Below are 21,960 nucleotides of genomic sequence, written 5' to 3'. Positions count from 1 at the left end.
AGAGTGGTTTGTGCTGAGTCAGTGACCAAACTCACTCGCATTGGGGAACTGTTAGATTCTCTAATCATACAACTAGAGTGCACATTAAAGCATCAGAGCGACCCTCTCCAGACACAGATAGATGGGGCTTGTAGCATTAGTAGTTTACCTTTGCACCTTGGATGGGGTGACATGAGCGGCACAGAGTGAAACATTCGTAGGATGGAGGGTTTGTCCTATGTATGGGAGTTCGTACATTCAATCCCTCTCTTGGGGTTGGATGGTGAGAGGTTCTGAGTTGGTACCCGGTGGAGTGGGCTATGGAGATGGTAGTGGACCTGGGAGAAGCTTAACAGGAGCTTCCAGGAACTGGGGATACCAGAAGCCTAGACTGGCATTGGGATCTGGGTGGGGCTACCTATCTTTTCCCAGTTATGTCGGTTGACTATGACTTGGATGGTATAGTTGACCTAGCAGTTGTGCGTGCATATTCGCTATGAGAGTCTCAGTCAACACCAATGGCCAACTAGTTTATGGACATAATCCTTTGGTTGTCTTGGTATGACATCTGTACACGGGATCAAGGGGTGATTAGCATACTCTGGGAGAAGTTTTTCAGATGAGGTAGCATTGGTAGGCCACCAGACAATGCCTTGTATGGGGCTGGGGACTCTTCACTTTTGTGTGGGGCACGAAGGACGCAAAGGAGCAGAGAAGTGGTGGTATCACTGCTGACACATAGGGAGATTCACTTCTCAGATCCCTCAGGGAGGATTTGGAGGGGAGGTCCCCTCATTGGAGAGCATGGTGATGCAACAATGGAGGTGATGATACAAGTTAGGTGTAGGCCAACACATATGGACACAAATTTAGGCCATCACATCCAGGGATGGGTAGGAGCATCTAGCATGGAGCAGTGGTTTGCAGATGGACATGGAGACACATGGGGGTGTGTCGTAGTATGTTGGATTGTGTTGTGGAGTGGGAGTGCCTCACATCGCATTGAGTGCATGCAGGGAGTGACAGGTGCAGTGACACAGGTGGGACATAGGACAATATAGGATGGTATAGATGTAGCCTGGAGTATCCAGTGATGTATCGGGACAGGTTGCAGCATACAGTGGCATGTTATGGAGTGCGGCGATACTGGGTGGTGTGCAGTGGCAGATGATGTAGCGCAGCGAGCACTTTGAGCGTTGCCTACCAGGAGGCTTATGGATAGAGGCATTACATGTACCATTGGATGCAGGCCACCTAGGATCGATGAGGACACTATTGAGCATCTGGGGAAACCATGTTTAGTGGAGATAGGGCTTCGAGGGGGTTATCAGTAGATTCGAGACAGAGAGGGGATCGTCCATAGGATTACTCTTGAGCATTTTGGCATACTCTTGATCATACTCTCTAAGACATACCAACCCATCATCCTCCAGTGTTGCTTATAGTCGCAGAGGGTTTGGTTGTTTCCCTTTGACATTCTCCATTCAGTTAGCAGGGCATGGGAGGCTCACCCTAGGCAGTTGGATGAGACACCGTGTGTCATGGTCCAAGAGGAGAATCTCCAGTTGAAACAATTGGTAGGTGCACGAATTGACGGTTATAGGTTTACAGATGGCATGGTTGATTTTTTAGGTAGCATAAGTTCCACCCCTAGGCTCACACTTGGGGAGGTGACCAAGAGGGAGTTACATGGTGCTTTTTCAGCTGGAAAACTCGAGGCATTAGGTGAGCATGAGGTACGAAGGGCGATAGTCCTTGCTAGCAGGATGATGCCTGGGCTTCCGACATTACCTAGGTACATCATTAGGAGATGGGATAGCAGATCTCGTTGTGCGATTTGGCAGGCATAGAGCAGTTGGATATTCATGGCACAGGTTCTTGATGCTCGGTGCCTACCTATTGTATACCTACATGAGGCAGAGACGGGGCACATAGGGGTCCCAACAGTTAGCAGCATATCACAACGACAAGCAAAGAGGATTGTGCGTTCTGGACCTCTAGTATGATTATGGGAACCAGGGATCCAGTGGATTGGTGTGATACTCCACTCCTCAGTGAGCATGGTTGGGATAATAGGCAGACTGATTCATTCACAGGCGGACACATGGAGGATCACTAAAGCCTTCACCATAGGACGAGGCATATTGTTTCTCAAGATTGGGGTTAGCTATGGGGCGATAGGCGCTTTGGCAGGTTGGGCCTAACCTCGATCATCACATATATCGTGGCTGAGAGCTATGTGAGAGGAGGTTATGGTATGAGCGCGCTAGACAATTAGTGATGACTAGAGTGTCACGAGGTCAACATGATGGTTTCTTTCTACGCTAGGCAGGGGGCCCTAACATCACAGTACTTAGCGATTCAGCTACCTAAGGGGTGAGTTAGTCTCTACAGGAGAGGGTCATCCCAATTTTCCACCAGGTTTCTGAGATTTGTTGATGGCATGGGAGACTTCATCAACATGGTAGGATGGCCAACAAGAGGATTTCAGGAGGAGCTCATGCAGAAGAGGCTTCATTCGCATGGGGATTGAGTTGTATCTTCAAGGGCCCATAATCAGAGTGCATGGGGTGGACTATTCGGTAGGGAAGCTTCATGAGGATTTGGACGGAGTTTTACATCGTCGGGATGCTCTACTTATTGGTAGTAGACAAAGGGGTTCTAACACCCCTATCTAGCAGGATAATGAGTGGAGAAAGGGGTGCTCCACGTTGATCAGGTTGGCTTGGGATCCTGATATCAAGGGACTCCTTCACTATAGGATAGTGCAGTGATCAGGGACAATCCAATGGCATATTTGGGACACTGGTGAAGTTTGCAGCGACAATCAAGATCCACAGTCAGAGAGGGCACTTGTTTAGACACTGCTTGAGGACAAGCAATTTTTGGTGCACTGGAGTCGCTTACCGGATGAGGATGCTACTTAGGAGGGCGAGCACATACTTGACCATCCAACATTGAAGTTGCTTGGGGACAAGCAACATTTGGGAGGGGAGGAATGCCATGTCCCTTCTTAAATTAATTTGGAACAAGACTAATTATTGCATTTTGGGGCCAATTTTGGAGATAGTGGGGTCCATTCAATTTTTATTAGGAGATTAGACTTTGGTTAAATTATACATGGGGGCCACCCACACTAGGAAAATACATAATCCCTAGTTTTGTTTGCATGGAGGTGGTTAAGTGAGGGCCCACGATGGAGGTAAAATTGGAGGGAAAAGTGCTCCACGAAATCTATATAAGAAAGGCAACTCTCCTCATTTCATTCATCTTTGGCATATCGAATTTCCCTTTGCTTGCTCGAGCTGCTTAGCTGATTCACTTGTTGTTTAGCAAGAGTTCTTCAAGAGAAAAGCTCACCCTTTCTTCAGGGGACTTCGATTGCCACCTTAGGAAGGTTTTTCTTCATTTCTTCAGGAGGAGGATTTTATTGTGATTTCCAGTGATTGCATTCATCTCTAGGGTGAGATATTTTCTAGAGAGGAGGCATCAAAGGATTGTTGGCATTTGGGAGAGTTTTGGAGCTAGAGGAGTGTGTTACCTTGCAAGGCGACTTTCGCACTTCCTGGGCCAACATAGAGGCAACACTAGGTGCTCACGTGGAGGGTAGAGTTTCAATCTTTGAGGCTAAAATTCGTCATGGAGGTTAAGGGAAATATTTGGAGAGGTGATTGCTGCATTTTCGGAGCTTGGAGGAGGATTTCGTTGGTGTTCCTTGTTGGCCGTATTTTGAGCAGTTTGGAGGGTGTAGGGCTTATTGGAGGTCGAATTTGGAAAGTCAAAATCTGGCCAAACAATTTCTGGGTTTTTTTGGGTTTTTGACAAGGATCCCAGATATAAAGTTTCAAAAATTTATGAGCACCAGAGGTGGGTTTTTCAGCCATATATTTGCAGCAGGCAGTGCATAATTGCTGGCAATTGCACAATGCATTTGGGGGTCCTTTTTGGGAGGTCAACATTGGGCCAAACCATTTCTAGGTTTTTGTGGGTTTTAGTCAAGGAGGTTGGGGCTGAATTTTTAGTATTTTTTGAGCAGTGAAAGTGGAGTTTCTTGCAGTTCCTTTCCAGATAGCATTGTAGTTTTCTAGGCAGTGCAGAGCATTAGAGGAGCAAACATTTTCCAGTACTTGATATCATTGTCTCATCACCTGGATTTTGTCATGCTTGCCATTGAGGAAACCCCGGGTGCATTCATCCATACTATTGTACTTGCTCCATTGATTAATAAAATGGCTCAACTGGTTCTACTTCTGGAGTTTTCATGAGCATGTCTTGCTTGTTAATTTTTTTTGCGTTGAGAAATGTTTTTGCTTTATATATCACTATTTGTTTAAGTTAGTAACATTACAGTATGTATATGTGTATGTTATTGTAAATACTATATCGAGTTGTGGTTATAAAGCTCCATAGACAGTGTAGTTATTTGCTAGTTGAAGCAAATGTGTTATTTGCTAGTTGAAGTAAATGTGTATAAGTATATATGTGGTTGTTATTGTAAATATCGTAATGAGATGTGTTATAAAGCTCCAATAAATGGTATGATTGTCTTGTTTTAGTAGTGGTCATTGTAAATATTGCAACGAGCTGGGTTATAAAGTTCCATGGACAATATGTTTCGTTTTTCAGTAGTTTGTTGGTCATAGGTGTCATAGAACACCGATGACGATGCTCTCGAGGGGTTTGTAACAACCCGTGGTTGATTTTCCATGTAAAAAAATAATAAGACCAAGGTCACGGGACACGTATTCCAAGTTGAATGCTGGAAAAACATCTTAGTGGGTGTCACATTCGGTTTATTTATGGCTAAGGAAATTGACAAAGGCAAAGTGGCAATAATTTGCATTTATTTATGAAAATAAAGGAAAATAGGAGAAAAGGAAGGTGAAGAGACACAAAGTTGCATGCTAAGGAAATTATAGAAAAAATGAAGCAAAATGAAAAAAATAGAGGCCTCAATGATAAAAAGGATTATGAGGATCAATTCACAGTCTTTTATCTGTTTAGCTTTGGAGCTCTTCTTTCATTCTCCCATTCTCTCATACTCTTGCACACTTAGAGAATTCTTGGAGCATGCTTGAGCACTCTAGTATTCACTTGGATTTGGAGAAAGAAGGCAAAGGGAAGCAGAAAAACTCAAGGGAACAGTTGGATCAACAACTACAACAAGATTGCTTTGCAGATAATAGGTTGCATGTGCAATTTCCTTGTTGATTTCTAGATGCATGGTCTATGCATGTGATTTTCTGGTTATGTGTTGTCATTATCATGGATATTTTCTTGGATTGACATTGGTTTTAGGCTTGAGTTACCATTTCCTAGATAGCCATGGTATTTTGGTTTTTTCCACTTCTTGTTTCTCTGATTGGTACTCATGTTCCTTATGGTTATGGGTTGGAAGAAATGCTCTGAAAGCCCTGGAACAAGTTGGGTTCAGTTACTAGTCCTGGAGCCTAGGTTGGAACAAACGCTTTGGAGTCCTTGGTGGGTTGAGTTACTAATCCCTGGAGTAGGCTTGGACAAATGCTCTCGAGCCCTAGAAGGCTGTGGGTTGAGATACTAGTTCCTAGAGCCCTGGACAACTTGGGCAAAGACCGATCTAGTTGGTGTTAGTGATCTCCAGACCGTAGAGGTGGAATCACTGTGGTTGAGGGTTGAGGTTGCTTGGCCTCTGGAAGCACTAGTTGGTTTTGTTTTGTTTTATTCCATGAGATCCCACATTCATGATTGGGCCTCCAAGTGTTAGTGTAGCTTTTGACAGTGGACATATTTCTTTGTTTCTCTAATTCAAGTCATATTATAGGTATGCTAGAGTATTAGTTTGTAGATTTCACCCTTTCTTTTTGCTATGTGTACTTCAATTGAAATGATTTTTTTCAATCCCTCTTGCATTTACAAAGGTTATCTTGATGGTCTTAACTTGAGCCAATCTATTGAGAGATAGTTGCATTCATTCACTTCCTTTTGTCCACTAAAACCCAAGCCTTCATGCTTGGCCCTATGTTCAACTAATATGATGTTTGCTATCCCTTTTATTCTATTTCATGGTGCTTGACCATCATATCCATTTCGTCTCATTTGCTTGGAACCAATGCCTTTGGTATGTTCTTCAAAATTACCAAAGTGTTTTTTAGAAACAAACCATGAAAGGTCCTAGGAGGGTTAGCTTACCATGCTTATCTTGATCATGGTGATAGCTTCTATAATAGCAATGGAAGGTGCTTGTATCTTGGACAACTACTTGTGGTTTGGCTAATGCCTCCTCCTTCATTACCAATTCTTGGTATAGTTGAGACATCATCCAGGTGATCCTCTATCATTTCCATTCATCTTATTGTACTACTCTCTCTCTCCCAATTGCAAAAGTTGAACTTTTATCCTCTCATCCCAATTTGCCATGATAATGGCGAGAGAGTCCCGGTGTTCAATTGAATATTTCTTCATTGAAGTTAGCAAATTGGCAAAAGTCTCAAGGTCCTTTTCCATTTCTACTATCCTCCTATCAAACCTTTGTTTGTTCTCCTTCAATTGCTAATTCTCCTATTGGATCTACACATTAATTGCTTTTAGGTCTTCCAACCTTTCTTTTTTCAGTGCTTTGATTTTTCCTCAAAGTGGCAATAGCTTCTTCAAGGTCATGTATTCAATTGATCTAATAGCATTAGGACTTGTAGATGGTATGCCCATGGTTCGTTTGTCTTATTAACACATATGCTTCTACGGAATTAAAATAATTGATTGTGCCTACGATCACAATCATCATTTTAGATCAAGTGTCTTTAATGTGTTCAATAACCATAATGAAAGCTTTGTTTAAGCTTTGGTTTAACTCTTGGTTCTAGTAATGCCAAGACCAAGGCTTAACAATTGAGGAACTCACTTCTTTTGTGTATTAAACCAACCAAGTAGCCTACTTTGCTATAATGAAATGTTTAAAAGCACGAAACTTCATTGAGCATACTTTTTCCATTCAACACACATTATCATTTATGTTTGAAAATGTGGATGGTTGGAGATTAATAGTTGTAGGAGCATTATATATTATATCAATGTGATTTTGAAATGCATTTTGGATAGATCCAAGTGCTAATTGTAAAAGATTCAAACCTAGTGGACCTTCACCAACAACACTTCTACCCACTCATTTTGACTACAAGTGAATAACAAGATGTAGGGCATTTCTTCTCATTGGATTCATTGTAACCACGAGGCATTAACTCAATGGATTAATGCCAATCTCATTGGATTCATTGTAACCATGAATCTTTAACCTATAGCTATGAATCAATCGCTACAACAATATTTTATTGACTATGTTGGCTCAAAGGTTATCTTTATTCACCATGGACAAGCTTAAGATCCCCTTCATCCTCCCACCATTAAATATACTACCCAAAATTTTCATCCCTCTAATACTTACCCATTCCTTTTTCAAGATTCATTTGTCAATTTCTCTTAAATTGTTTTTATGTAAAGTATGCATTCTTTATTATAACATTTCAGTAGAATACTAAGAATCAAATGATAACTTTGGTCTTTTGAATTTCAAATTGTTACTAATTTCAAAATTTATTAAATTTTCTTATTATAAAATTTGAACAAATCATTCCAATTCACATGCAGATAAATTTTATTTTTAAAAATATAAAAATAAAATCAAATTGTTACTAACTTCAAATTTTGTTAATTTTTATACCTCTCGCTGGTAGGATATAAAACATATTGAGTTTTTCATTGACTTGCTATTAGTTTTTTTTTGACTAAAAAAATTTAAAATCTATCCGAAGTTTAACACTATGAAATTAAATTTATTATTTTTAAATAAAATTTATTTCTATTTATCTCAAATATGATTGGTGAACATGTCTCCCCTCTTATTGTGTAATGATGAGAAGAATTGACTTTTGTATACTCTATTATAGATATATTAAATAAATAATTATTAACTTGTTATAATTCTCTTCAATGTCAATTATAGATATATATAACCTTTATCTACAAAAAAAATGTTTAATTATATTAAAAAATTAATAAAAAGTTGCCATCATTCAATATTAAATAAATAATTATTAACTGGTTATCATTCTCTTCAATATCAATTATAGATATATATAACTTTTATCTACCAAAAAAATGTTTAGTTATATTAAAAAATTAATAAAAAAGGTTAAACAAATATTCATATAACTCATTTTACAATTTTATTATGACATTAAAATATTTTATTAAACTAAGTAGCAGGGAACACTAGCTATGCGGCGTTTTATTACAAAATGGGTTGGGATAGCTGAGATGGATTGTTGGACATGGCTCGATGATATATGCCACTTTTCAGTATTGAATTTCCCCAGTATTGAATTTCCCCATTTAACTCTTTCTTTCGACCACCTCTCTTTTAAAACAAGAGATTAAATCATTCCAATTCACATGCAAATAAATTTTATTTTTAAAAATATAAAAATAATTTAAAAATATAAAAATAAAAGCAAATTGTTACTAAGTTGAAATTTTGTTGAATTTTTTATTACAAAATTTGAACAAATCATTCCAATTCCCATGCAAATAAATTTTATTTTTAAAAAATAAAATCAAAATAAAAAAAATGTAATATGAAAATTTAAAAATATAATGCCGTAACTTTCATTATTAACCCTTTTTTAATAAAAAATTATTTCAATTTTAATATTTTTATAAAGATAATTAATTTTTAATATTATATATAAATTTTTATAATTCAATAATTATAAGTTTATATTGGATAAGATTTAGTCATTCTATAACATATTTTTTATCATATAATTTTAGAAGGAGAAGAAATTATTTTAATATCCACGAGGCTAAAGATAGTTTATAAGACAGATTGCTTTATCCCAAGAGCTAGCTGCTGGCATATTTGCGTAACTTTCCTTGTTGATTTTGAAGGCCTCACATTCTCAAATGAAATGCTTTTGTGTTTCCACTTTTTTGGAAGAACAAAAAGTGCATACTCTTTCCTCCCACACTTCTTTTGGTCTTTTTCAGCGTTACAGAAGAACAAAAAGTGCATACTCTTTCCTCCCACACTTCTTTTGGCCTTTTTAAGTGTTAGTTGATGATAATTAGTCCTTAATTGAACAATAAGAATTTTGTCTCTTCAAGAAATATTGGCCTCTATGTATGCTTTTGGTTTATGACTATGAGTGAGATTAAACACTTCAATATAATATTTTTTCTTTCTTCCTAGTTCCTTATCTCAAGTATGCTTGTGGAACTTATCCATAACAAAAGCTTTTATCTCTTAGCTGTTTATGTGACCGTGTTCAAACAAATACCCCTTTTAAGTTTTTTTTTGTTGTTGCACAATCTTAAAGACAACCTTAATCCATTTACCCTCTTCCATTTACTCAATTTTTTTTAATACCTTATGGCTTGCACCATAACAATCGCTTCAATAGGAGCAACCCTTATTTCACTTACAAGATAACATAAGGCATTGCACTTTTAATATTGAATTTGTTTGTAATCAAATGTTTCTGAATTTTCTCAATTTGTCTCGACTGCATGTTGGATGTATGATTGACAATCATAAAAAATCACCAAAATCACTAAAAACCCAAATAAATTTGAATGATTTTCTAGTCTCATAATTATGCCTCTTTATACTTATTTTAAAAAACATAAAATGCTTTCCAACCCCAATTTTTTTTTCTTGCGTTGCGTTTTAATTAAAATTAAATAATGTAGGAAGTTCCGCTTCGTAAACAAATATTTATTCTCTCTGGCTTTATTCCCTATAATTTCATATGTAAAATGATATCGGAGTAGAAAAAGAATAGGTGGCTAAAGATGTGTTGAGTGCCTGCGAAAGAGAAACTTTACGCCAACATTACCAAATCAATTGCATTTTCCTTTGCAGGTGGGGAAGCCATATCCAGCACAGTGACAGAGACTTATCAATGTACATAAATTTATTCAAATATAAACATTAAAATAATATTTACCATGCGATCATGACTTTGTCTGATCTGATCTGCGAGGTGCGCAACGTGTGATTCCATTTCATATTTATACTTTTTGGTTACCAAGAAAATTGGTATCATATTTATAGCCATATCTATATCCCAGATAGAAAATATTCCTTTCATCTGATTTTTCTTCTTGTGTGTGATTGCATCACAGACGAAGAAGGAATTGTTTGCCTCCATTTGATTATCCGGAGTTTTGGTTTTCTGGCGTAAAAAATAGCCGTAGCGGAGAAATCAACTCCTTACGGAACTCTCATCGATTTGGTTTTAATGGAAGCGACGAATTGTCTGTAATCGGATGGATGATTTACCTTCAGTTTGCATCGGAAGCAGAGAAATCGAAGTGAGGGGAACCGATTGAATGTTGTGAATTGTTAATTGTTGTAATGGCCAGGGTTTTGCGGGCTTTGTTGGCGGTGGTTCTGTGCGTGGCTGCTTACTGCGAATTATCGGAGGGGCTGAAGATGCCTTTCCGGCCAAAAGATTTTTTACCGATGCTGCCGCGTCAGGTGTCCTGGCCAGTGTTGAATACAATTCACAGCGCGGTTGATTTGCTACCTCTATTTGTGGGATCGGTCTCGGACCAAGAAATTGTTCAGTGGAACGGCTCTTGCTTTGACGGAAACGAGGCTCGAATAGAATATACGGAAAAAGAAGGGGACGAACTTGGAGGAGGCGTGCTACATATTAAGGTCTGGAATTTGTACTTTCTCCGATTTCTTTTATATCATATATGTTTTCAAAGCGACAAATATCTATTTTTTCTTTAAACAAAAAATTTAGTAATAAAAGAAAAATACGCAACGCCCTTTCCCGTATTTCCCGTACCCTGGGCGGATTACTTTGGGCTTCATAGGAGTCCATACCCCAGCCTGTGTTCATACGAGTCTATACCCACCCGCCTGTGCTGAAAGGTCCGCTTTTGTTTTTATTATTAATTTTTTGCATCGAAATTAAATCAGCAAAACTGACAAGATTTGACATTTTCTTAGAATCCGGGGAAGGACATGACAAATTTCCTTCTTATGCGGCAGTGGAGTTATGTGCGTGCTATTACCCAAAAACACAAAAAATCCCAGGACTCCAGATGACAAGAAAGCTCAAAATTGAGAGAATTACCCTCCCTCAGTTACCAGCTTGGTGCGGTTGGGGCTGACGTGGTATCCAGCGAGTCAAACATTAGGGTTGCCGCCCGATACTGCCTCCTCATTGCTGCCATCAGTGCTGTTCAATGTCCATCAACGACCAATCTTTAGTGGAATCAATGGAGTTCCCACAAGCTTGACAAGATTGGAATATATGGTAGCTCGGTATTAATTCGTCCTCAGAACCCTTCATTCATCTTCTGAATTCACGATAAGGTTCCTCTGCCTCGGAGATCCCCTTTCCATTATCCTTGAGTTCTGAAGAGAGCTTATTCAGCTTGTATTAGGAGAAAGCTTGTCTGCCTGCTCAGCTTCTCGCCACGAATTAGTGAAATGTGTGGAGCTCGGCATGTAAAGAGTGGGGCGTAGAATGAAAAGCTTCCTTCTGCCTCTAGAAATTACTTAGAAGGCATCGCCAGTGTGAGACTTCTTCACTGAAGTTTGCAATATGGAGAAGGCATCTTCGAGAATGCTTGCTTGAGTTGACTAATAAAAAACAACAGGGAAGGAGCTAAGGAGGAGGAACGAGCAAAGAGCCTGGATCAGATTCCCTTAAAAAGAGGGATTCCCAAGTAACACAAACACCGATCCACAACAAGGCTGCCTTGTATCATTGGTCAGACAGGTAGCTTTTTTGGGCTTGAGAGGGGCTTTCCAGATTTATCGGAGCATGTAAATCCAAATAGATTTGCCCATCTCTTGCTGAACCTAGTATCCAGGGGTGGCTTTTGACTTACCCATTTGTAACCATTGGCTGGTTTGTACTCCATACAGGCCTTCTTGCTTTCCAATTCCGATCCTTCCATCAATTGCGTAGTGGAATGATAAAAAGCTTGGAGGATAATGTAAGTGGGATGATGCTTTTGATATTGACGATTCTAAACTGCTGAAGCGAAGTCTCCAGACAGTTCATCAAAACGTATCTAACCAGAAAAAAAAGTATTATGCTCCTCTCACCTGTAGTGCTAATGCCCTGGCCGAGTACTCATTAATTCCATTTACTATTGTCTATTGGCAGTCTATTTAATTACCCCACTATTTTACAGCGAAAGTAACTAAATGAATTGTGCATTAATTTGTCAACCCATAGTCAGATTGCTTGCGAGATGCCATGCACGGTATGTGCAGGCTCCAGGTTCCTTATTTACTAGTTTTCTTTAATACACTTTTTATAGAAAGGAAATTAGTATCACATTACTTACTAGGAAAGGAAATGAGGTTGCAGAAACAAAAAAAAACATACTTGCAGGAATTGAAATACATGAATTAAAATAACACATACAGCAGAAAGAAAATGAATTGAAATGCATCTATTCTACTCCTACTCTACTGGGTCATTATCTCTCCTTATGCAAGCAAGGGGGCCCTTCGGATATGAAGAACATCTTCATGCCCTCCTTAATTTGTAAATCACTTTAAGATATAATAAAAAAATAAATGAAATAAGTTAAATTAAACTAAAAGTAAAGAATAATTGAAATGGAAATAAGAAATGATTTTGTTATTATCAAAAGTGTCTTCAATACATTATCCTTCAATATGATCTCCAATCTTCATTTTGATTTCTTTATCCAATTCCTAACTTTAAGTGTTTCTCCTCTCCACAACACACTAAGTCATATCCTTTTATAGAGGGATAATATAATAAACCCCACAATTACTTGGAGTGAAGATAGGATTTAGTTCCTCAATAGTTGGAAAGAATCCCATTTAAATAGAAAGGAATGAAAATAGGATCTAGGTCCATATTAGTTAGAAAGAATCCCAACTAAATAGAATGACTTACCAAAATATTTGTACAAATGGGGTTACACTCTCAAATCAAATTACTTGGTATTAAATCCCAACTAATATTATTTTCTATCCTACCAATATTAATTGGGAAAAAATCCAACTATTATTATTATTATTTTTTTAACTTGGAATGAAAGCACAGGAAACCCCGGAGTACTTCCCCACATTTTGTGGATGGTAAATTGGGTACACTGTCGGCCTTGATTATGGGGCCTCACCCCAAGGGAATTGAAGAGAGTCGAACCCATGATCAGCAACAACTAGTAACAATACCAAAGAACTTCACATTTGACTCTAGATTAATTGAGCTAACCCTTGGGGCTTATTATTTTTTCTAATTATGGTTCGTTTATTCGAAATATGAAGTATTGTCCTAAGTTGCATGATCTCCACACTTTTAATGATAATGGTTATATAATTCCATCTGTAGCACAAATAAAACATAAAAATGTTTGATAATGTTGTCAAAAGTGTACCATATTTTGGATTCATCTCCCCCAATCAATGATGTTGTTGCTCCCATAACAACCAATTACGCTTGCTTGAAGTAGTACTAGTCACATCTTAGACATAGATGCTTTGATTATTGAGTAGTATTTGCATTACGAAACTGCCCTTTATGGGTTGTGAACTTCGTGTTTTATTAGATTGCAATTTTTGTTTTTTCAATCTAATCAATTTCTCTTTTTATTTTTTTAAATATTTTTAGTGAAATATCATTGCATGTGTATCATTTGTTGGTGTTTAGGTTACGAACACTATAGCTAGAGAAAATATCAGCGTATTCAATTTGTAACTACATTGGAATGGGGTGTCCCCCCACTTGCCATTCTTGCTCCCGAAGTGCGCTCCCATAGGGAGCGTGATTCCCTCCATAAAATTTCATTCCTTGCCCATGTCCAAGAGCATTGAGGGAGAGTCACTCCCTGAGTGCTTCGGGGAGGAAAAAAACTAGGGTTTGCAGTGGATGGAGTAAATTCAAGATTTGTTTCAAAGGACATATGGTTCAACCTAAAGGCTATGGTTAGCCTAGGGAGTTTCAAATAGGTTACCCGAACACAGCAAGCCAAGAAAAATTCAAGGTTGTTATAAACTAGGGTTTTAGGTCAACGAATTGCTATAAAACAATAGTTTATAATTGCAACAAATTTAGCCATGAAATTTGTATAAAAATTATATGGAATGAAGGCTAAATTTAAGAGTTAACTATTGACAAATTACAACAAATTTTGATGGTTAATTAAGCATATAACAACAACTAAAGATTGAGGTCATCTCTAAAAATTCGTTGAAAAACGCATGAAAACCTGTTGACACCTAATCTTCATGATTGGGAATTTTATGTAAATAAATAAATTGGGAAGGTGAACAGTCATCGGGAGATGAACTGAACAATCACTCCCTATTGTATATAATAATGGGTTACCTATGGAATATACACGAATCAGTTTTTCTGAGTTTTCTGCCAAACTGGAGTTACTCCTGGCCTGACATGGTATCAGAGCCAACTCCTTTTTTAAGCCTTTATGTTTTTGTAACTCCTGGTCTGCTCCACTGCTCCCCATATAATTCAGCAACTGATTACCTGCGTTCTGTCTGCCATCCCTGCGCTCGCTGTACCTGCGCTCTCTGTCTGACATTCATCTGACATGGTGTCATATGTTTGAACGATGGACGTTTCATATGTTTGAACGCTGAACGCTTGTGTTACAGTGTGTGGGGTCTCGGAATTGGATGCCTGTACTGATGCATGTACACGCAGTGTGTGTGCCAACCAGCACCATTTGCCTAATTGGAATGATATTTGCCTCAGGAGGTGTCAAAAGCACTGCCTTAGGCTTCGTTCTGGTTCTTTCTATTAGCCCCTCTTTTTTGTGCTTGAGGAGTCGTATTTCTGGTATTCAACTCGCTGCTACTTAGCCACCAGCGTTCACGGATTCTCCTATATCCGTTTGCACTGCCCAGCTACCCAAACATTTACGCTGTGGTCTTCGCTCTGGTTTTCGCTGCCCATACATACAGTTACGCTGCCTGATTTGTGAACGCTGTCTGATATTTTCAATACCATTGAACGCTGCCTGATTGTGAACGTTGTCTGATATTTTCAATACCATTGAACGCTGCCTGATTGTGAACGCTGTCTGATATTTTCAATACCATTGAACGCTGCCTGATTTGTGAACGCTGTCTGACATTTTCAATACCATTGAACGCTGCCTGACATTTCATTAAGGCCATCATTGATCGTCTCCCTGGGACTCGAACCGAAGCCTTGGAGCAACGAAAGGGTTTAAACTTGCCGCATTTTTTTTCGAGTCTTCCCTGCGATTCGAACCTCTGACGTCTGAGCTATTTTTCTCCGACGACATTACATTTCTTTAATATCTGTGTCCAAGGATGGGCAGTGTCGAAGGTTGGTTGGTAGCTTAAAAGGAGTCATCCAGCTTCACGGCAGAACGCAGTCTTATTTAAAAAAAATCATCAGCCTTTGATTTGAATGCCTGAAGTATTGCGCAGTCTTGTTTAAAAAAAAAATATCATTGGCCTGAACACAGCCTTTGATTTGAATGCCTGCAGTATTGCGCAGTGTTATTTAAAAAAAAATCATCAGCCTTTGATTTGAATGCCTGTAGTATTGCGCAGTCTTATTTAAAAAAAAATCATCAACCTTTGATTTGAATGCCTGTAGTATTGCGCAGTCTTGTTTAAAAAAAAATCATTTAAAGCATTTGTGGAGGTGAATAGTAGTATTGCACAGTTTTTTTTTATCATTTGAATGGTAATGCTGCGTTGAAGCATTAAAGTGATATGTAATATTGAAGTGATATGTACATAATATTGCATTAAAGTGATATGTAATATTGAAGTGATATGTACATAATATTTCAATGAAATGCTGATGCTTCTATCAAATATTAGAGGGAATTGAAGAAAATATAGTGCATAAGGCTGTAACGTAAGGAAGTTTTTTTTTTTATCAACAGAAGTTATTTATCAGTAGAAGTTTTTTTTATCAGCAGAAGTTATTTATCAGCAGAAGTTTTTTTATTAGCAAAAGTATTTTTTACAGAATGCATTCAATCATCTCTATGGTAGGAATAGTTCTCACTGGCAAGGAGAACTATCCTGAATGGTCCCGGATGATAAAACACACCCTCATCTTCAATGAGTTGTGGAAAGGAGTGTGTGTCGGAGAAGGAGACAGTGACCCAGTGCAGCCTACATTAGACAAAGAGCTCGTCATTTGGGAAAACAAGAACAACAAAGCCTATGCATTAATCACAACAGCTGTAAATGAAGAAGTAAGTCGTCATATTTCATCATATTCAACTGCCTTTGAAGCTTTACAAAAGCTGAAAGAACTCTATGACTCACATTCTGCACTTGAAGTTGTTCAGCTCATGATTAAACTCTTCACTCTTGAACTGAAAAATAATGATCCTCTTGCTCTTGCATCTGAAGTAAAGTCTGTAATGCATGATATTAAATCCACTAAGGTTGAGCTGGATATCCCTCTTATTGCTTTTCTCAAGGCACTCTATCCTACCTACTCCAATTATCTTGAGTCTTTACAAGCAAATGGAAATCTTAAAGATATAACCTTTGACTCTCTTGTGAAAAAGTTTGCTGAAAGAGAGAAAGCCTTTGGAAAGAAGACAGCTCCTGAATCTTCTGAAGAGACTGTGTGCCTTGCTCATAAAGAAAAGCATCCTGCTCAAGATTCTACAAGAGGAAGAGGTGGACAAAGAGGAAGAGGAAGATACTTCAGAGGCAGGGGGGCAGACATTCTCAAGGAGAAAAGGCAGATCTGCATTGCATTCGCTGCAAACGAAATGGATCACATGATGCTTCTACATGCAAGCTACCATGGGACAAAATTGAGCAGAAAAGAAACCAGCAGAAAGGTAAAACTGATGATACAAACAAAGGTAAAGCACCTGAATCCGCTCACTATATTGAGGCACAATGTAACATTGGAGTAAATGAAGATTTGTTTAATGCTTCACTTGCTTCTTTGAAAAATGATTGGTTGCTTGATTCAGGAGCAACCTGTCATATGACTCATAGAAAAGATTTTTTTGAAGATTTCACTGACAATGTTGATGGAGCAGTATACTTTGCAGATCAGTAAAAATTCAAGCCATCAGGGCTTGGCACAATCAGGCTTAAACTGCCTGGTCTTCTAGACTTTCTTCTGGATCATGTTCTATATCTCCCACAGCTTAAGAGAAACTTGCTGTCCTTGGTCCACATCCGCCAACACAAATTGTTATCAAGTTAGATTAAGCTAACAAGAAAAAGTAAAAAGACTCCACAAATTGTTATCAAGTTAAGAAGAATCACACCACACCTAATTTCTCTTGATTCTTCAACATGTAGAAAGGGTTCTTTACCTTCGCCAGAATCTGTGTAGAAATAGACCTAAGTAAGGGTCTACCTGACCGTATTCAGCTTAAACATAAAACCTTTCAATGGACCTAAATTTTGGATTATGAAAATATTACATTCAGATGCTGCACATGTTACCAAACATGACACTTGTAGGACACATGCCCACAAGCAAAAAAGCACCCAGAAAAGAAGAAGGGGCAGGCTCACAAAACAAAAGGATGGTATCCTTTCGATCCCGACCTCACAGAGGAAGAAGAAGAGGAAATCACAGGGAACCCATCAAAACAAGAAGAAGGGAGTAATCAGGTACATGTTGGAAATTCAACCCACAAGCAGAATGGCACAAAATTAGAAGGGATCTAGAACAAAAAAACAATGTGGCACACAAAGAGGATGGGACAGTGGGCACAAAGAGGGTTCATGTTACAGAAAGTTTAGATTCAAACAAAGAACACCCACTAGAGATAATCGTGAGCAATTTGGCAATGTTTCTAATTGATTCCCACTTAGGGGGATGGCAGAAGGTCCAGAGAAAGAAAGGAAAGAAAGAGAAGTTAAGTGATTACTATCACACTTAACTTCTTAGGTTTCTTTAATATTTTCAAATTTTCTTATGCATATAAGTTGAGAGGTTGTTCTTACTGAATGCAGATTCTTTTTTTTCTTCAAAAGTTGAAATATATATATATATATATATACCAAGATAAAGGAAATAAACCTACTTACTTCACCAAGCAACATTCAAGATCCACCATAAGCATCCATGAACAAAGATCACATCACATCACAAGATCCACTTAAGAAAAAGTCGCTCAACTAGGCCTCCATTGCGCACTAGAGAGAGAGAGAGATCACTAATGAGGAGTTGTAATAATCCAAATGTGATAATGAATCCAAGAGGAAATCAACTCCCCTATTTATATGTGGGTAACCAAGTCGATTTCCCTTAATTTAGACTAAAAAGCCCTAAAATTGATTAAATCCATGATACAAGGTGGATAGATCATCAAGTCGACCCCCAAAGATAGCCAAATCTATGAAATAACATGAAAATAAGCCTCAATTAGCCCACATGTGTGATCTAGCATCCTCTAAAAGTGACATCTTGGGTGGCCATCCACAAGAAAACTGTAGCGTAGCTGAAACTATAGTTGGGTGGAGAGTGGCTCTCCCTTCTTCAGTTTCCAATAGAGCTTAAATAACACAGATAAGTGTAATCATTTCCTTTTGAATGAAATGACAATATTATTTAGAGTTTTCATGAAAGCTACCGTGTTGGTTTACTAGGAATCTTATATTGCTGAGTTGAAGAATGTGTAAATGCACTTGGTTTCTAGTTGTTTTTTTTCTTTATGCATGAACTCTGTATACAGAGTTATTCTTTGAAATATGTTTTCTGTGATGAATGTGAGAGGTGTAATGTTGTGAAGTAGCATGTATAAGTTGAATTGAGATTCAAGGTTCTTCAAAGTATTTTGTCATATGAATGGCCCTTACCAGGCCATTTGTGGGATGGAACAACTGTGGCAGTATCCTTGTGTTTGAAATTCGATTGAAAGATTGAATATCTCAGCATGATAATTACTTGTAACAATTTATATATGTTTTCCATTTAACAATTACTTCATTCATTAGGTCACCAACCAATTATACAAATACAATGCACAAAAGACAAGGAACACTAGAAATTAGGCCAGAGGCCAAGACAAAACCCACAAGGGGAAAACCTGACAATCCTTTCTTATAGATTCTTCATCAACAAGAGAAATCCAAGTTAAACTAACCAATGATCCAAGTGCCAAGTCAGCCCTCCAAATTTTGCCAAATTTTGACCATAAAACAATCAACCAATCTGCCATATGGTTGTCCTTAAATGCTTTTGACACTTCCATCATCATGTACTTCTGAAACTCGCATTTGTAGAAAATCTACAAAATTCTGCCTGTCCTTAAATGCTTTTGAAACTTGCATCATCATGTACTTTTGAAACTCGCATTTGTAGAAAATCTACAAAATTCTGCAACTACTAGTAACTAATATGAACAATCTGAAAACTAGTATCTTTTCACATAGACACATAATTTCTCTACTTATTTTGCAGTGGAATAGGAACATAAATAAATACACAATCACACAATTCAACAACACAATTTTTCTAGGGAACCAAACTGGGAAAACTCTTTGCTTGATTGAGAATTTTATTGATAGAAGAATGAACAATAGATCCCTTAGAAAACACTCTTGCTTCAATAGAGAATACAATGATCTCCCCACTTGAACTAAGCTTGAAACAATCTGCAAGGCCCTTGATCCCTATGCCTTCTTGCCTTGCCTGGATGAGCTCCGAAATCCTTGTATGAATTCTGGTAAATAGCCTCCTATTTCCTAGCACATGAGGAGCTCCTATTTCTTACGAAATTCCTCCTATTTCCTAGCGCATTCCCAAGGAAAATTCTCCCTCTATCAACTCGCACAAGCCTCCTGCTTAGCACGCTCTCTCACAAGCTCACACACAAACTCGTGCTTAAGAATAATACAATTGTGCCTTCGCTCCTCCTTATAAGCAATTCGAATGGCTAAACTTGGCAAATTATATTTTAAGAATTCGATTTTGTGATTGATGAGTTAACTGAGTTGAACTAACTCATGCAACTTGTCTCATCTCAATTCTAGAACTTGAGATTCAGTGACTGGTCCTTTTCCCCAATTAACTCACACTAGAAGACAATAAACTTGGCCTTCCACTTTTGCTCGTCACTTAACTGCCTCATAACTCTTCCTAACTTTTAGGAACAAATCCTAAATTATAGGAATTCATCCTAACTTATAGGGAACTCGAGCATGCTGAGAAACTTGTTGTGGTCCCTTTGATTAAGGCACAAATCAAGGAACCCTTTCTCGTTATCATTTTCAACAACATTATCATAGTAGAATATGTCTCTGAAATTTGCATCAATATGTACTTTTGAAACTTGCATTATCATAGTAGATTGTGCTTCTAAAACTCACATCTTTTGCGCAGAAGCTTGCATTAATACAGAGAGAGGTGTCATAGAAATAGAAGCTCACATTACAGAGAGGGATACATTATAGAAATTCACATCACAGAGATAGAAGGTACCACAAAAAAATTGCTTTTATATGCCTTAGATTCCATGCAACAGACCCAAATTTTGCTTTTCATAGAAGAGACTCGAATTGGATGCCAAATGCTTGAGGATAGGTGCCAATATATGGTTGATCGTTCATGTGAAGCGACATGTCCTTTGGGTAGGCCGACTTGGCAACTTGGAGGGACAAATGATACTTACAAAAATTCAAATTTTCTTCTTTTACAAGGGTCACGAAGAACATTCCCTTTTACATTTTCTTTTGACCAAAACAAAGCATGAAGAACATGCTTGACAATAAAAACAATAATAATAATTTTTCTTCTTTTTGTTTTTACATAAAATACATAAGTACAATGACAATTTTGGAGACCGAACCTAGTTACAATTCCAACACTCCTTCTTAACTAGGGAGGTATTCATAATGACATTAGGATATTCTCAAGTTGAGAACTTCTATAAGAAAGGATTTAGATTGATAAGCATCAATGGTGATAGCATCATCATAACCAACGTTGTCAAAATACCAAGGCCTTGACAAGTAAGCTCTATCTCTCCACTAGATCATAGCTCAATGTTGGGAGGCATTCAATAGGACGCCACCGTCTCTCAAGGCACATACCCCACCTAGGTTGACCAAGATATGTCCTCATAGGACCATTTCCTAATGCCAAGGAAAATTTCCCTCACTGGACCATTCTTTACCAAGTCCATGTACTTGACTTAGGGTGTCAATCCTAATTGGCCACAATACCTGACTCAAGAATGTTCATCCAAGATGCTTATCCAATCCACCATTCTCCCTATTCGTGTTCATGCACTAGACTTACGGTTGTTAGTCCTGGCCATAGTACATGGCACATGGAGAATAAGGTGTCCATCCTCACTCCCTCTCAACTAGGGAGGACATATCCACAAGCCCAAGCTTGTCTAAAAAATACTCATCTTTTCCTTTAGGAAGGACTTTATTAATGCATTGGCTACTTCTTCATCTGTGGAGATTTGTTGTAGCTTCTCGGCCTCTCTCTGCACCATACTCTCGAATCATCAAGTGATTCCATCTTCTATAAAAGCCAGGGACTTGACAATCTTTGTAGAGTATCATGATCGAATCCAACACGTCATCAATTAGCCCATCAAACATTTTACGGAGTGAAACTGCTTCACAACTAATTGTACCAATTGTCATATCTTTTGCCTTGTAGTGCAACATAATTTTGCTTCATACTCTTCCAGGAAACCATACCAGGTCCCAACCATTAGTAGTATCTCTACTCATCATTAGCACTTCCAACCCAAATGATGTATCCTCAAGTCCCAAGTTGTAGTGAAAGATCCTTCATGTCAACTTTTGCTTCTAGCTCCCTCTGAAGTCAATATTTCTTCACGAGTCCTTCCTTTTTAAAGTTCGAGATCTTCTTTAATCATGAAGCTTCTTCAAAATCTGAAGTAACTCTTATAATTGAGGAAATCGTCTTAACATGATCCTCTCCCTCTTACTAGGAAAACCTTCTTGCTACCATGCTGCTATTAGGTGTT

The 21,960-nt window shown here is 38.1% G+C and overlaps 1 protein-coding gene across 2 annotated transcripts in view; it reads left to right on the top strand.

Moving 5' to 3' along the window:
• The first annotated feature begins 9,880 nt into the window (after positions 1-9,880).
• LOC149222430 (zinc finger MYND domain protein) overlaps positions 9,881-21,960 on the top strand; it is a 311,270-nt gene continuing 299,190 nt past the window's right edge. The window contains exons 1-2 of one of the 2 annotated variants that reach the window (XM_089385443.1): positions 9,881-9,992; positions 10,135-10,672. In XM_089385443.1, coding sequence (XP_089241569.1) covers positions 10,367-10,672 — 306 coding nt within the window. In that variant the 5' untranslated portion in view covers positions 9,881-9,992; positions 10,135-10,366. Of the gene's footprint in view, positions 9,993-10,050; positions 10,673-21,960 lie in introns of those variants that run through there. The other variant, XM_089385442.1, reaches the window with a different exon arrangement.

The sequence above is a fragment of the Pinus tabuliformis genome, chromosome Q (assembly GCF_031772625.1).
Source record: "Pinus tabuliformis cultivar Carrire ecotype Pingquan chromosome Q, CPIR1, whole genome shotgun sequence".
NCBI classification, from domain to species: Eukaryota; Viridiplantae; Streptophyta; class Pinopsida; order Pinales; family Pinaceae; genus Pinus; species Pinus tabuliformis.
The sequence above is the reverse complement of the archived record's forward strand: the minus strand, read 5'-3'. Positions and strand labels throughout refer to the sequence as shown.